The following is a 16,969-nucleotide window of genomic DNA, read 5'->3' as shown; positions in this document are numbered from 1 at the left end:
AAAGTGTTTTTAATTTCTAAGGCGGGGGGTCATACTCAGTGGCTTGCTATGTGAAAGGGGTCACCAGTACAAAAGTTTGAGAATCATTGATATATATATATATATATATATACACACACACACACTTTTTTTGGTGGCTGTTTTCATTAATATGTTGCGTTCTTGCTCTACAAAGACATTTTAGTATACATTGGGTTGGTGACAGTACCCCTACAATAAATGCAAGCACAGAAAGACTGTCTGTGGGGAAAGGTGAGTCAGACTGAATTGTGTATTCAACAACTGTCTAACATTGTCAGTATTCTTATTTTATATCCAATATTCTATACCCTATGGAATATATACCTCACAGAATATAAAAATGAGAATGTTCAACACACTTGTCTATTGGGGAAAAATGGATTGGCTTCCCAGCCCACAGGTTGCTTCCTTACTCTGGAGTTATTCCTAAGCGAGAATGAAGTCAGCCCTGCAATGTATTCTGGGATGCCTGAATAGAGTGAGAACTTGGCAATAAGAGCCCTACTTTGTCATCTCCTGCCAAAGAGAAAATTGATTAGAGAAATGAGAAGAACTTTTTATACAAATGCTACCCAATTAAGTGCAGCTCAGCTTCTAAGGTAGGCCCTTATAAAATAAAAAACAACAACAAAATCTATTCATATTCAATGGAAAAGTAATTTGACACATAAGCATTAAAATGTTGTCGATAAAAGAAATTTCATCCCTTGGTTAAAATACCTTAGACTGATGTGTCCCAACGAGTGGAGTGTGAGCCAAAGTGGATTGCCCAGAGCTGACTGCTGGGTTGCTCCATAGCAGTGAGGAACAAACAATCTGTATGGATGCTAGGACCCAGCTAGAGCGAAAAAAGATATTTTGCTCATTCCTTCCTCCCTGTTGCATTCTGCCATCTTCTCTTCCTCCTTATGCCTGAACAGAGCACAGTCCTAATGTCTGCTGGAGCCTGCACAGACTGAAATAATATCACAGAGAAGCATGAACTGCTCCAGTCATCTCAGTATGTTAATGCTGAAACCTATAGATTACACTTTAACTAAATATACCTTAAGACTTAAAACTAAAGATGTCATTAATGTTAATGACTATATTTCACTGCTGATTCTTTTAGCAGAAACATCTTACAAATGTGCTTATCCCGCATCACAAACTGGTGGGGAATGTAATATCAAAATAAACAACACAGGGGTCAAAGGCACTGATTGTGCGATTCATTTTCTTATTTAATTCAGGAAAAACCCACTTTTAAAAATTTAAATGAAGATGCCACATAGTCTCTAGTCTGCTACATAAGGTGCCCTAGAAGTGAAGGACTCTGTCACAGAATTTTAAGGCCAGCTTGCTCCAAAGTATGCAGGTTCTTCCTCAAAACTGACTTCCTACAAAATATGTTCATGTTTTTAGAAATAATTTGTGAAACAGCTGGATGTATCTAACCTGAGTGATTTTGACCCCATTCCCATAAGGAGATCTATATGGCATCCCCCATGGGCTCAGAGATCCACCTCTGCAGATTAGCTTGCAAGGCTAGGGTCCCTGTCATCATATTTCCATAATCTATGTTTCTCTTCACCCTAACCCTTTATTGGTTAAAATCTCCCTTGTCTATGCATTCACTATTTAGACTGTGAACTCCTTGAGGTAGGAATCTGTCTTCTCTTTGTCTTCTGAGAAAAGCTTAGTATGTTTGTGGCTGTTATAAAAATAACTGGAGCTGCATTCCTTGTGCCTTAACTTTTATCACCAGAATGTCAGGATAACTGCTTCCTATGTGATTAATTTCCTCTCTAAAAATATTTGACACTTTAAAAGCTTATTTTAGCTGTTTTTATGCTTCTTTGTAACTAGAATATATTTTACGTAACACTGCACCTCTCCTCTAATTGACTTTTTGTCCTGTGCATAAAATGTTTCACATCTTGTCTCAGTCCCAGAAAACCAATGCTGTTGCATTTTCTGAAGAGTGTTCTTTAATTTTAGCCAAATAAGCTCCTTCAGATGCAACCTCTCGGATTCAGTAGAAAACTATTATGCAGTTAAAATGATTAAGCAGGATTTCTTGTTTCTCTTCCAGGTATTAAAAAGGTTAAAAACCTTCTTGCTGTGCCATTTCTGGAGATATCATAATATATAACTGACTGAGACGCAGCGTTTATGTAGGTCCTGAAATATACTTTGTAAATCTGAAATTTATAAGCTTGATTTGTTAAAATTAGATCAGTTTTTATGAATTTCTTTTAACCGCAAAATTAATGGCACCATTTCTGTGGGATATTCTATTTTGCACAGCTACCATGCAGGCAATTTTCTTTTTCCAGGGGATTTAAGGTGGGTGGTTGTTAACATTTATAGCCCCATACCACACAAAACAACACAGCATGCTGTGGCTGGTTCCCAGCTTGCAAGCAGCAGGTGTTAGGCTTGAAAACCTTGAAGGACCTTGCCTATAAAAAACTGATGCTGCAGGATTTTGTTTTGGCGATTCAAACTGCAATTGCATCAGCTTTTTTATATACAAGGCCATTCTGGAGCACTTGAGAATTGAGGATCATAAGGAAGTGCAAATATCAAGGGTACATATACCTTGTTTACTGAGTGTTGGGAACAATTTGAGGTGTCTCATTTAAGGCAATTTACACATGGAAGTCCAGGTACTGGACTTTGTGCCTCCACCGCCATGCATGCCCCTGCCAGTCAAAGCACTTAGTTCATTCTTAACTGTAACTATTTGAGTTGTCTCACCTTGTTGAATTGTGGCCTATTTCTGTTTTTCTCCTCTTGTTTCCCTACCTTCTTGTGTTTCCTAGTTTCCATTCAGGTGCCTCTCCCTTTCCTAGATCCTGTCCAGATGCTATCTGCTTCATTCCATAGTCAAGCATGCCATCTCTGGCTGTATCCCTGATGCACAACACCATAGTATAGAGGAATCTGCATTATAGGCAGGGTTTGGACTTGATCTGCTGTAAAAGATCTGTGTCAACAGTCTGGTCTAGTCCCTATTTCTGAATGGACACCAGTCTATTCTGAGGGGATCCATCTGCTGAATCTAACATGCTGCTAAATTCCCTGCATCTAGGTAGTGCCTCATGACTTATTCCTAGTATTGGGTCCCTTGTTTATGTACTGCCAGGAAACACAAGCTACTTTTGATTGCTGAGAAATCTGTGGGAACAAAACAGTATGTATTCTCTATTTAATCAGAAAAGTATTTTAAGATGGTTTCACTTTTATCTCTGGATAGATAGTCAAGGAGTTAACTACTCAGCTGGACTAGTGCAGTGCTAGAATAGAGCTGTGTTGTTTATAGTTGAACCAATACCAGGTTGTTTTTGATGAGTACTCATGATTATATAGTACATTGTTTCATAAAAGCATAGAGTAGACAAATGCAAATATTCACTGCTTGCACTCAATACAACTTACTCCATTTTTGCCTTACTGAAGACACTGCTTAGCTGGAACTCTGGAACTAGGACAGTTGTCTTGTATTTGTACAGGGGGAACTTACTGCTTTAAAAGGCTGAAATTTTGTCTCTAGTTTTAGCTGTAAATTCACACTGTTGTGTATGGGAGCCCATCAGGCAAACCAGAGACAGCCTCTAGATACAGATTCCTATATGATCCCAATGTGTTGCAGTATGAAAAGGATAAATTAATGACTATGCAATGTATTTGCAAGAAAAAAAGTTTCTAAAATTACAGTATAAAGGGAATTCAGAGGAACCTGTTCCCTATCACCCATGTCTGTAGAGAAGATGGGGAGAAACCCATGATGATGATGCCTAACATGAACTGGGGGAACCTTAAGCTGTTCCTGCACCAGTGCAAGTTCATAGAGGCCAACAATCTTCAGACAATTTTCCAGCAGGATCTTGTTCATATGGCTATTCAGATTACCCATGGAATGAGCTATTTAGCCAGAAGGGAGGTCAATCGCAAAGACCTGGCTGCTAGAAACTGGGTCATTGGTGGTGCACTTTAGGTTAAGATTACAGACAATGCACTATCCCAAGATCTATTCCCCATGGATTATCATTGTCTGGGAGATAATGAAAACAGGCCAGTGTGGTAGATGGCTCTTGACAGCTTGCTTAACAATGGAATTTCCAGTGCTAGCGATGTGTGGGGATTTGGAGTAACACTGTGGGAGCTGATGACTTTGGGGCAGACTCTGTATGTAGATATTGACCCTTTTTGAGATGGCTGCATAGCTAAAGGATGGATATAGAATTGATACTGAATTTAAAAGGAGATTCAAAGTTGACAGTGCTTTGTTTTTGGCACTGCTCTTATTTCAAGCAGAAAAACTACCGACTGAGTTTTCAGATGAAAATTCAAAATGTTCCTCAGTGACTTAGGAGACTAAGTCCCAATTTCAAAAGTTATATAGGCACTTAGGAGCTCAGCAACTCCTGTAGGCTGCTAAAGTGGTTATATTGCTTTTGAAAATGGGTGTTAGGGTCCTAAGTCACTTAAACACTTTGGAAAGTTCAATTCTCTTTACCGCCAAGAAATAGAACACAATGGAACCATGAAAAAAAGAATTAAAGAACAGTAAGTTGTGAACAAACTATTCTGATTACTATTAATGTATTTATTATTATTATTATTATTATTTTTATTATTATTATTATTATTGTATATTATGGTAGCACATAGAAGCCTTCAACCAGTCTCATTGTGCTAGGCATTGCACACAGACATAATAAACAGAGAGTCCCTGGCTCAGTGAGTTTACAATCTAGCTGCACCATATGAGGAGACAATAACAGGTGGATAAACAAATAAATTGAGGGAGGATAAGGTAACCAGAGAAACAATCCTAACTATCTCAATAAGTGAAAGTGTCAGCACACCAATTGCCTAGCTATTGTTGAGTGGTTTATAGGCAGTGCAGTAGAGGTGAGTTTTAAGTCAGAATTTGAATTAAGGTAAAACACACAAAATAATTTAGTCTGCTAAGCCGGTCACATTTTACAATTTATTTTACAGCAGTAAAGTTAAGTCCAGGAACCTCTCTGTTAAAATCTTGTAAACCATCTCAAGCGGCTGAATGGAATAAATTGGAGTCAGTGATAATAAAAGTACAGATTATACAGAATTTCCATGATTCTAACTTTTTCAGGCTAAAGGAAAGTGAAACAGCACCGCTAGAGATACACAGACTTAATTACACCACAGGATAAGTAGGGCTGCACCAATGAAGGACAAAGTTGACAGGAAAAAAAATTGTTAGTAAAGGTGGCAGTGTCATGCCAAACTTGTGACAAATGAAATGGCTGTGCTTTTACTGTTATTACAGCAAGGCAGCAGTCAAGGGGAAAGGCAGAAGATTGACAAATAAAATGGAAACCAGAATCAAAGATAAGCAGGCAGTGGCAATAAATATCTTGCTATTTGTACATTAAGGGTGAAATCATGGCCCCAGTGAAATCAATAGGAGTTTTATACTAGTATTTAAGGTCAGTGCTTCCCATACTGTCAGCCATTGCCCCCTTGGGGAGCCACAAATGGTTCATGGGGGAGCCTCTGGTGTTTGGGACTAAAAAAAAGTCCTGTCTAAAGAAACAGTTGCTCCGCACAAAGCCATGGGAGCATCTTCTATTGTGGCCATGTGACATGCAAAATGCAAACAGGCACACACCGTAGGCAAGGCCCTTCTACTTCTAGCAATAGTAGCTGTATAGAATTATGATTAGTGAGCACGCAGCCGTGACACTGAAAACCATTCCTATGTCACATAATGCCATCTGTCAATGCACTGATGGCTGACCTTGCAGAAAATGTCCAGGATAGACCAAGTTTATAGATCAAGGAAAGAGGAGACAATATTTTGCACTGCACCTTGATGAATCCACACACATAGCCAATATGGCCCAGCTTCTATGTTATGAGAGATTTGTCACAGCTGGTTGAAGAACTTCTATTTTGCAAAGAAATCCCAACCCAAACAACCACTGAGCAAATATTCAAGACCCTTGATATACTCATAGCAGAGGAAAGTCTCAACTGGGCTATGTAGGTGGGGTTTTGCACTGATGAGGCAGCAGCTATGACCTGAACGACCAATGGAGGTGCAGCACAAATCAAATGGCACCAGCAGCAGTCTGGATACATGGCATAATTCAATGTCAAGCTTTGGCATCAAAAAAGTTGCAACTTGAAGTACATGAGACCCTTAAAATTGTTATTAAAATTGGTAATTTTGTAAAATCCCAGGCAGTGAACACACATTGTTTTAGTATGCAGTGTGACTAGATGAGCTCTGAGCCAACTCCGCTTCTGTGTCACAGTGAGGTCTGGTGGTGGGGATGGGGGAAAGTGTTACAACCCTCTTTGAATTGCATGATGAAATGAGAATTTCCCCCTTGGGAAAACCGACCTTCCGGATTACACGTGTAATGTGGACTTCTTAGCTTACCTAATGGACTTATTTGGCAAATTGAACGCACGGAGCCTAACACTTCAAGGTAGAAGTACAAATATATCAGATGTAAAACAGAAAATCAAGGGATTCATGACGAAACTTTGTCTTTGGTGATGTCACATTGGTGATGTCAAGGGAATTATTGAGATGTTTCCAGTGTTATCAGACTTTTAAAAAGAACAAATTGAAAGTAATCACAATAACATTAAAGATCAAGATTAATTGATTTGTCTGGGTTGTATTCCCATTTTGATTAATATTTTCTTGGCGTTGAACATTAATCTCCAGATACTGACTGGATTTTAATCCCATTCTTGGTAATTGTTGACTCCATTCCAATATTAAGTTAAAGCAGAGTACAAAGAACTCAGTGATGAAACTATGAAAGTGCTGCTTCTGTGAGTCTGGATTTTCAGCAATGATTTCTTAAATAGAGAAATTGTTTAAACTTCGAAACTGACTTACGTCTGGTGCTATCAGAGATTCAACCAATCATTGTGCATCTATGCAGTTTGAACCAGGCCCATTCTTGTTGGTAAAATCTTAGGCTGTGTCCCAACATGCCATAAATCCATATTTTCAAATTATAGTTTGAAAAAATCTGGATTAGATTGGTTTTTATAATTAAGCATACATCATATAGTTCAAAAAAAGTCACAAAACTGTCTAAACTCTAGTCTGCCTCTTGAATCTAGTTTCTTGAACTATTGAATCTGGTGTCCTGAGTCAGTAAAAATACTGTATTTTGTTCTGAGGAGCCAAAATATCTCTAAGTACTAAAAGGTTTGGGAACCATGGTTCTAGGTAACTTTGCAGTCAGTAGGGCAGACGCATTAAAAAGAGATGTCGAAGACTATATTGGATGCTTTGAACCGTATCCCCAGTTCTGAAATTAAGGGAACTATGTGGATTTATATCAACTGGAGATATTATTTATTATTTGTATTACTGTAGCACCAAGGAGCGTTAGTCATGGACCAGGACCTCATTGCGCTAGGCTGTGTACAAACGCAGAACACAAAATGATGGCCACTTCCCCAAAGAGCTTATAATCTATGTACGACAGCAGGAGGCAGACAGACAGACATGGAAGGACAAGGAAATAAGGAGACAGTCCTGATCTGCATCATAAGCAGTGGTCTTTGCACACTAACAGCCTAAAACAGTCAGGATTTTTGTAGGCATCACAGCAAAGGAGAGTTTTGAGGAGGGATTTGAAGGTGGATAATCACAGGGCTTTGCAGAGGTTTACAGGGGGCACCTTCCAAGTGTGAAGGGCAGCATCAGAGAAAGCACAAAGGTGTTTGTTGTAAAATGTAACAAGTGCATAATGGAGATAGGCATCTCTTGTCCCTTTGTGAATAAAAGCATCTTCAAGTTGTACCCTTTTGCCCAAGGGAGAGATCTCTTGATGCAGTGACCAACTGCAGTGTACCATAGGTATGACATTGATAGTGTTAATGTATCCTCATATTTTACAGCTTAACAGACCTTATATGTAAGAATGATATACTGAAGCCTGAAAAGTTCTCGGTGACAATATAAAGTGCAGAAAACATTCCACATCTATCACATTAGAAAGGTCAGTTGTTACCAGATTTGCCCATTACCTTGGGGTATGCTCATTTATTCGGGTTACTCTTCAGGGTGTGTGGTGGGGTTCTGTAATTCTATCGATGTGCTGCTTGCATCACTTGTGTTTTCATATGGAGCTCTACTTCTCCCTTTGGCAAGTCTCCTCCCAGTGGAGCTATCCTGCAGGACCTAGGTTCCCTAGGGCTGGGTTCCTCCAGCCCCAGAACCCAATGAACACACCCACACTCACATACATATACATCAACAGAGCAAGTCTGAGTCGACCGGGTCAATCAGCACTATCAAGCTGACCCCTTATTTGTCCTTGGACTCACTGGGCTGGAGGAGCAGCACTTTCAAGCTGTTACCCTTATGCGTCCCAGATTCAGCCTGTTTCTATCCCCACTCTCACATCACAATTGACAGTAACCTACTTGATGAGCAAACCCCACAGTATTTTGGGTGCTGCAGGGATCTTTAGCTTAGGTGAAAGAAGTGTTGCTGTAGAGTGAATGGGGGAAGCTAAAAACACGAAAGAGTAAACTTCAGCGAGAGAGAGAGAAGCAACCAGCTTAACCATAAAAGTTCTTTATTGAATAATAGTGATAACTGCACAAGGAGGGCTAAACCAACATAACATACATTATTAAAGATTAATACCAAAGGTAGAAAGGAAAACAGAGAGAGAGAGAAAGAGAAGGGGATCTCACTGCTCCCAGAAGCTTGAACTAGTTGGGGTTCTCAGGTGATGGTGGTAGCTGAGGGTCCTGAGGGCAGGAGACAGGCAGACCCCCCAGCATGATCAGTCAGGAGAAGATGGAGTCCCAGTGGAACTGATGCATAGTTTGGATCTAAGCATCAGAACCCCGACTAGAGGGTGAGTAGGGATTTTAGTAGAGAAATTACAATGGTTGAAGGGAGAACACTAGGTTTATTTATAGGTAAGCTAACGGCTTAAGGGTTTTCTTTAGCCTTGACAATAGGAGCTGATCACTCTTGGCTATGGGTGATGTTTTCTTCCATGGAGCTCACAATGCAACTAGGCTGCTTCAGTATTTTGGATACCAATCAAGGATTCATTACTAGAATTGGTCTGATAATTGCTGATCTGGGTGTGTGCAGGTGTAGGTTCATTAGCATCTGGAGCAGAGATTCCCATGATGCAGTGCTTCCCTGCTTTTTCTGGTCCCAGAGTTCAGGGCAGTTCTCTGTTCTCCACTCTGTATGCAAATTGAGAAGTCTCCCTTGTCTCTGCTCTCCATTCTGTATGCTAATGGAGATGTCTTAATCTTGTCACCCTTGTCAGGAGGGGTCTAGGTGTATCTCCCAAGGCCCTTCACTGCTCTCTGCAAGCTTTTTCCTCTGATGGTGTTTTGATTTAACAGAGGCTGAGTGTGTGTGTGTGTCTTTCATGAGTCAGGCTGGATACTGCACCCTGGTTCCCCAAGTACACAGAGCTGACTGGTATCACAGTCTTGGTAAAACTGCTTAAAAACATGTGCATTACTCTGTACAGTGTTACTGCAATACAATAGAACCACAATAAAACATGAATAGTTGAATAGTCCCATAAAAGTGTAATGATCTCCTGCTTTACCACATCACATACACACTAGGGAGTATGTTCCCATTTCCAGGTTCAGGGATTTATGATCAAAACCCTTCCACACTGAAGTGAAACCTTGCTGCACCTCTAAGTGTGGTCTGAGACTTCCTGAATGTAATACAGCAAAATTTCCAATAGCAAAAGGAATATTTTGTATTGTACTATTATTGTATAACTAAATTAGTATAACAGATCTTTTTGACATGTTGCTTAAAATAGTTTGTCTTTCTACACTAACATTTAAACAGTAATCAATACCAGGTGCACTCATTACTGTTAACTGATATAGAACGTGCTAGTGTACACAAGGCCATGTTGTCCAGATCCAATCCAACATTGAACTCTGATTTTTTTTTTTACTCGATATATTTACATTCTGAACTATAGCTATTACAAAAAGGGACAAAAAGGTGGACCTGGGGAATTATAGACCAATCAGCCTAACTTTGCTATCTAGAGAGAGACTGGAACAAATTGCTAAACAGTCAGTTTATAAGTATCTAGAGCTGGGGTGGCCAACCTGAGCCTGAGAAAGAGCCAGAATTTACCAATGTACATTGCCAAAGAGCCATAATAATACATCAGCAGCCCCCCATCAGCTCCACCCCCACTCCTGCTCCCCGTGCCTCCCGCCCACCGGCAGTCCTGCTGATCAGCACCTCCCCCTCCCTCCTTCAGTTGTTTTGTGGCATGCAGGAGGCCTGGGAGCGGGGGAAGGGGGAGGAGTGAGGGCACTGCAGACTCAGGGGAGGGGGCAGGAAGGAGTGGAGTGGGGGCAGGGCCTGTGGCAGAACCAGGGATTGAGCAGTGAGCACGCCCTTGCACATTGGAAAGTTGGCGCCTGTAGCTCCAGCCCGGTAGTCGGTGCTTATACAAGAAGCCACATATTAACTTCTGAAAAGCTGCATATGCGTCCAGAGTCACAGGCTGGCCACCCCTGATCTAGAGGATAATAAGGTGATAAGTAATAGTCAACATGTTCAGAACAAATCATTTCAAACCAATCTAATTTCCTTGTTTGACAGGGTAACTGGCTTAGTGGATGAGGGGAAGCAGTAGACATGATATAGCTTGACTTAAGTAAGGTTTGACACAGCCCACATATATAGTATAGCTGTAGCCGTGGTCAGTCCCAGGATATTAGAGAGACAAGGTGGGTGAGGTAATATCTCTTATTGGACCAAGTTCTGTTGATTGAGAGTCTCACATGACATTCTCAAAAGCAAACTAGGGAAATATGGTCTAGATGAAATTACTATAATATGGGTGTACAACTAGTTGAAAAACTATACTCGAAGAGTAGTTATCAATTGTTCAATGTCAGACTTGGAGGACATATCAAGTGGGGTCCCACAGGGATCTGTCCTGGGTACAGTACTATTTATTATTTTCATTAATGACTTGGATGTTGGAGTAGAGAGTATGCTTATAAAATTTGTGAATGACTTCAAGTTGGGAGGGGTTGCAAGCACTTTGGAGGACAGGATTAAAATTCAAAATGATCTTGATAAATTGGAGAATTGGTCAGAGATCAATAAGTTGAAATTCAATAGATGAAAGTGCAAAGTACTTCACTGAGGAAGGAAAAATCAAATGCACAAATTCAGAGTGGGAAATAACTGGCTAGGTAGGTAGAGTGGGAAATAACTGGCTAGTACTGCAGGAAAGGATCTGGGGGTTATGGTAGACCACAAATTGAATGTGAGTCAATAGCATGATGTTGCAAAAAAGGCAAATGTCATTCTGAAATGTATTAATAGGAGTGTCGTATGTAAGATATGGGAGGTAATTGTTCTGCTCTATTTAGCACTGGGGAGGCCTCAGGAGGAGCACTGGGTCGAGTTTTGGGCTCCACACTGTAAGAAAGATATGGACAAATTTGAGAGAAAGTCCAGAGGAGAGCAACAAAAACAATACAAGATTTAGAAAACATGACCTATGAGGATAGGTTGAAAGAACTGGGTATGTTTAGACTGAAGAAGAGAAGGCTAAGGGGAGACCTAATAACAGTCTTCAAATATGTAAAAGGTTGAAAGAGGACTGCAAAAATTACTCACCAGGTCCTCCAACGGTGGGACAGGAAGATTACTTTGCAGCAATGGAGATTTAGATTAGATCTTAGAAAAAAGACTTTCTAACTGTAAGGGGAGTTAAACTCTTCAATAGGCTTCCAAGGGAGCTTGTGGAATCCCTGGAATTGGAGGTTTTTAATAATAGGTTAGACAAACACCTGTCAGGGATAGTCTAGGTATACTAGCGCAGGGGGCTGGGTTAGATGACCTTTTGAGGTCTCTTCCAGCACTACATCTCTGTGATTCTATATGTATGCCCGAACCCCATAAATAGAATATTAAGTCACAGTAGTTTATGTCTTCTGAGCACTGTTAGAAAGCATATATACAATTTACAGATATTGGATCTGATTCTCCTCTCTCACCAATTTTTACACTAATGTAACTCTGATTTGTACCAGTATTAAGTAAGAGGACAATCCTGCCCCTTATCTTCATTTAAGGGCCCTCCATTTTTTATTTTAAAAAAGTGATTATTGGGGTTAATAATTAAGCACTGCGTAAGAGCTAGACATTATTATTTCTATTTGTTACTATTTAATAATAATAGTATGCCACCTCTTTAAAAATATGCTAGTCTCTTTGTAGGATGGGAGGTGAGGGAAGAGGGAGTTGTGCTGTGACACAACCTGTCTTTCAGAAGCTTGGGGGAAGAGATCCCTTGCCCTGAGGCTGGGCACAGAAAGCCTGCTGCTTTCAACCCCTGGTGCTCCATATTACAAACACCTAGTCCTGTTGTCTGAGCAGTCAGTATGCAGCTGCTCACAGGAGCAGGTGCTTGTGAAATGAAATGCAATGGTGGGGAAAACAGACTAGAGTTAAGTTATGAATAGGCATCCACACTTTTGAATAAGCATCTGAACTTTCAGACCTTTGAGATCTGCCACTGCTATTTTTAAAGCAAATAAAAATTAAAACCTTTAAAGACATATACTTGCAGTTCTTGGCTTCCTAACAGCTACTGCTCAAGCAACTGACCTTTGAAAGTAGCAAGTTGAACATGCTGGCTCTAAGGACTTGTCTATATGGGAGAAATTGGCTGGCATAGCTATTCTAGAATAGTTCTAATTTTATTAATTTTCTATTCCTGAATAATTCCCCAGTGTGTGTTGGAGTGAAAGTGATTTTATTCTGGAATAAATACTTCACTTTGCATTATTCTTGAATAAAGTCACTGGAAGAATGTCCACATGGAGATCTATTCCAGTATATGGGGTAACTAAGTTCACAATACCTGTACTTAGGTCTTGGGCAGTTAAAACATTCACTTCAATATTGCATTCCTCTTTGTTGGTTTTTGAAACACCAATTACCAAATATAATGATTACTTGTAAAATTTGTTCTGCTTTAAGTGAATGTTACAGAATATGCCCTTAATTTATATTTCAATAAACAATAAGTTTTAAAATAGCGTTATTTCTTGATGTTTAAAAAGAAAATAAATACTGGTATGTGTCTGCACTAAAGACTGATACACAGGGACTTTTCCATGATAAGATAAATCTCAGTGAGTTGACACTGCAGGATTTGGGAATTTTTTGTGAAAACGTAAATTTCACCAAAATTGTGCTCATTCATTTCCATTGACAGAACTGATGTGTTCAAGAAATACATTTTAAATAGTTACCTGCATTACATATATAATAGTATAAATCTAGAGGTCAACTTATATGGATAATGATTGTGTAATATTTAATTCTGAATTTGTGGTTATCATATTGAAGATTTAATAACTTTATCATACAATTAAAGATATTTAATTATTACATTTTCTATCCTCTGTGAATGTTCTTAATTAACTGTAATTTATTTGACATAAAATTACTCTGGAACATATTTTACCAGCATTTTAAAGCAGACTTCCCCACTGATATCAGTGGGAATCTCTCCTTAACAACTGATGGGATGGTGTGGCTCTGTTTTTTAAAACTATGGATCAAACCTTGCTTGCCTTACTTACAGATAGTTCCATGGAGTCAATGTGAACAGTAGTTGGGAAACTAAATTTAAAGTGTTCATGTAATATGTGTATTTCTGCATGCTGAGAAAGGGTTAAATTTTTAACTCTAGTTATTTTATCTAGTTAGGGTGATCCAAAACTCATTGAAGTCAAGAAGGTTTTGATTATTGACTTCAATGGGCTTTATCAAGCACTTGATGCCTTGAGGTCCAGCTGTGGAGTCCTGACACATTAAAATTCCAATAGATGTTAAGGACTGCAGAAATTGGTCCCTTATACTTGAGATTTACCCTAAGGATTAAATCTTGGCCTCATGAATGTCAATGGCAAAACTCCAACTGACCAAAGTGAACCTTTCCCTTTTTAATTGTTTACATCTAATAAGTGGCTTTATCTTTGTGAATCTACTGCATAATGTACGTTAACATCATTGTTTATATTTCATGAATATTGACAAATCTCTTTTTTAAACTTGCAGCATGTAGTGGCAGCAATAAATACAGGAATCATACCTTTAAGAAACACATCTCAAATCAGTCACTGGGACTTGGGAAGTTCCTTCTTCTTTGCTGGCACTGTTATTACCACCATAGGTAGGACACAACTTATTATATTTTTACAGTACATGAGCTGTAATTTAATTTCAAATATGTGTGGGTGTGGGTGGCAGTGGGGATTAATAGTAACTTTGGCAAATCTTCTAATTTATAATAGAGTTACGATGTAGCCTTAGGGATAGAAATACCAGATTTCCTTCAGGGATGCAGACTATCTAAGTGTCCCATTAATGAGAAGTAGATTTCTGTGATATGTCTTTAATAGAATGTGAAAAAGCTTTGGGAGGAGAAAGTAATATTTGAATTTAGTAGCTATGTTATCAAAATTGTTGAATATTAGATGTTTTAAATCAAATATGTCCATTAAGCCATTGTGGTATGCTAAGCTGCAAATCTCTACAATCATGCATTTTTATTCTTGTCCTTTATACATTCCAAGTGAGATGAGAAACTTCTAGGGATTCAATTTAATCTTACTAAAGGCTGGTCTTCTCTACAAGGAGATTGACACTGCTGCAATCGATGCAGCAGGGATTGATTTAGCGAGTCTAGTGGAGATCTGCTAAATCGATGGCAGAGGGCTCTCTGGTTGACCCCGGTACTGCGGCTCTCCGAGAAGAGTAAGGGAAGTAGACCGGAGAGCATCTCCCATCGTTCTGGGCATCGCATTTCAAGAACGATGTGGAGAAATTGGAGAGGGTCCAGAGAAGAGCAACAAGAATGATTAAAGGTCTAGAGAACATGACCTATGAAGGAAGGCTGAAAGAATTGGGTTTGTTTAGTTTGGAAAAGAGAAGACTGAGAGGGGACATGATAGCAGTTTTCAGGTATCTAAAAGAGTGTCATATGGAGGAGGGAAAAAACTTGTTCACCTTAGCCTCTAAGGATAGAAAAAGAAGCAATGGGCTTAAACTGCAGCAGGGGAGCTTTAGGTTGGACATTAGGAAAAAGTTCCTAGCTGTCAGGGTGGTTAAACACTGGAATAAACTACCTAGGGAGGTTGTGGAATCTCCATCTCTGGAGATATTTAAGAGTGGGTTAGATAAATGTCTATCAGGGATGGTCTAGACAGTATTTGGTCCTGCCATGAGGGCAGGGAACTGGACTCGATGACCTCTCGAGGTCCTTTCTAGTCCTAGAATCTATGAATCTATGAATCAATGCAGCGCAGTGAAGACACCAGGATAAGTCGACCTAAACTGCGTCGACTCCAGCTGTGTTATTCACGTAGCTGGAGTAGCGTAACTTAGACCAACTTACCCTTGTAGTGAAGACAAGCCAAAAATCCATTATAAAAATGGTTTTCATAGTCAGTCTAGCATGCAACAGCTTCGCTTGCTTTTCAGCACGTTCCTGTTTATTCAGTGAAGCTCAGAGTCACCAGATGATTTGTCTGTGGTCACATGCCTAGTCAGCAGTTGGTAACATAGACTCTTTCAAACTCTTAAGAGCCATTTCTCTGCTGTGCAGGTATAAATAAAAGCAATATTTGACTTTGTAAGTCCTTTGTTCTGACCTCAAAACAATATAGCTTCCTTATATCCTAGATATTGATTTATGTATGGGCAGTCCTTTTTGTTCTGTTTATTTTAAATTATAGGATAAGTCTGTAGGGGATAAAATGGGCACCCATAAAACATTTATAAATTTAAAGGAAAAACAAAATTATACATGCAGCATGTAGGCAATTATGCAGATCATTTTAGCATTTAAAATTTTTATTGTAATGTAATATTTATATACATTTCTTCCAGGAAAAGGATGCTCTCTTCAATTGTGTTTAACACAGTGACTTGAGTTCCTCTTTTATATAGGTGCATTTTATATTCCATTTCTTATCTGTAAGTTTATATCTGTGTATATACATGAGCGTGTGTATGTGCATATATATAATAATATGTATGTATGTCTGTAATGTTTTGGGAAGTCATAAACAACCAAAACAATCAGCATATAGGATGAAATCCTGGCCCCACTGAAGACAATTGCAAAATTAATACGCTCTTCAATGAGTCCAGGATGTCACCTATAGTGAAACATAAAAGAAATGATCAAAATATAAATGTCAATCTAATACATGCCAACAAAATCAAGAGAATTCAGAAGCAAGGTTATGACACTGGCCTTGAGTCGCCCTTCTTTATCTAATATCAATGGGCTTTTTTGCCTCAAATTAATCTCACTTTAGTGGTGTAATATGTATTGGAAATGGTCAAAAACTTGTTCTAGTTCATTAGAGTTTTCTTTCTAAATTCCTCATTTCTTCCTATTATTTTGAATATTTTAAACAATAGGAAGAAATAAGGTATTTAGTTCCAAATAAACCAGCATGCACAGTCCTGAATAGAACTGAGTGAAATCAAAATATCCTTCCTGCAGGACATTCTGATATTTTAACCTTTTGTTTGTGACCCAAATCAGGACAAAGAATTGAAACATCAAAAACTTTTGTTGAATGACACATTTTTAAAAAATGATTTGGAAACAGGGCCGCCCAGAGGATTCAGGGGTCCTGGGGTCTTCAGCGGCAGGGGGCCCCCGCCACTGAATTGCTGCCACAGATCTGGAGCGGAAGAAGCTCCAGGGGCCCAGGCCCTGCAAGAGTTTTCCAGGGGCCCCGGAGTGAGTGAAGGACCCCGCTCCAGGGGCCCGGAAAAACTCTCATGGGGGTCCGGGGCCTGGGGCAAATTGCCCCACTTGTGCCCCCCCCCGCCGGGCGGCCCTGTTTGGAAGTGGTGAAATATTTCGTT

At 39.4% G+C, this 16,969-nt stretch overlaps 1 protein-coding gene across 3 annotated transcripts in view; it reads left to right on the top strand.

The window, feature by feature from the left end:
• The window catches only part of KCNK2 (potassium two pore domain channel subfamily K member 2), a 174,381-nt gene that overhangs the window by 51,120 nt on the left and 106,292 nt on the right, over window positions 1-16,969 (top strand). For all 3 annotated transcript variants that reach the window (XM_050950246.1, XM_050950248.1, XM_050950247.1), the window contains exon 3: window positions 14,141-14,255. In XM_050950246.1, coding sequence (XP_050806203.1) covers window positions 14,141-14,255 — 115 coding nt within the window. The remainder of the gene's footprint in view (window positions 1-14,140; window positions 14,256-16,969) is intronic.

This window comes from Gopherus flavomarginatus, chromosome 4 (genome assembly GCF_025201925.1).
Source record: "Gopherus flavomarginatus isolate rGopFla2 chromosome 4, rGopFla2.mat.asm, whole genome shotgun sequence".
Lineage (NCBI taxonomy): Eukaryota > Metazoa > Chordata > Testudines > Testudinidae > Gopherus > Gopherus flavomarginatus.
The sequence above is the reverse complement of the archived record's forward strand: the minus strand, read 5'-3'. Positions and strand labels throughout refer to the sequence as shown.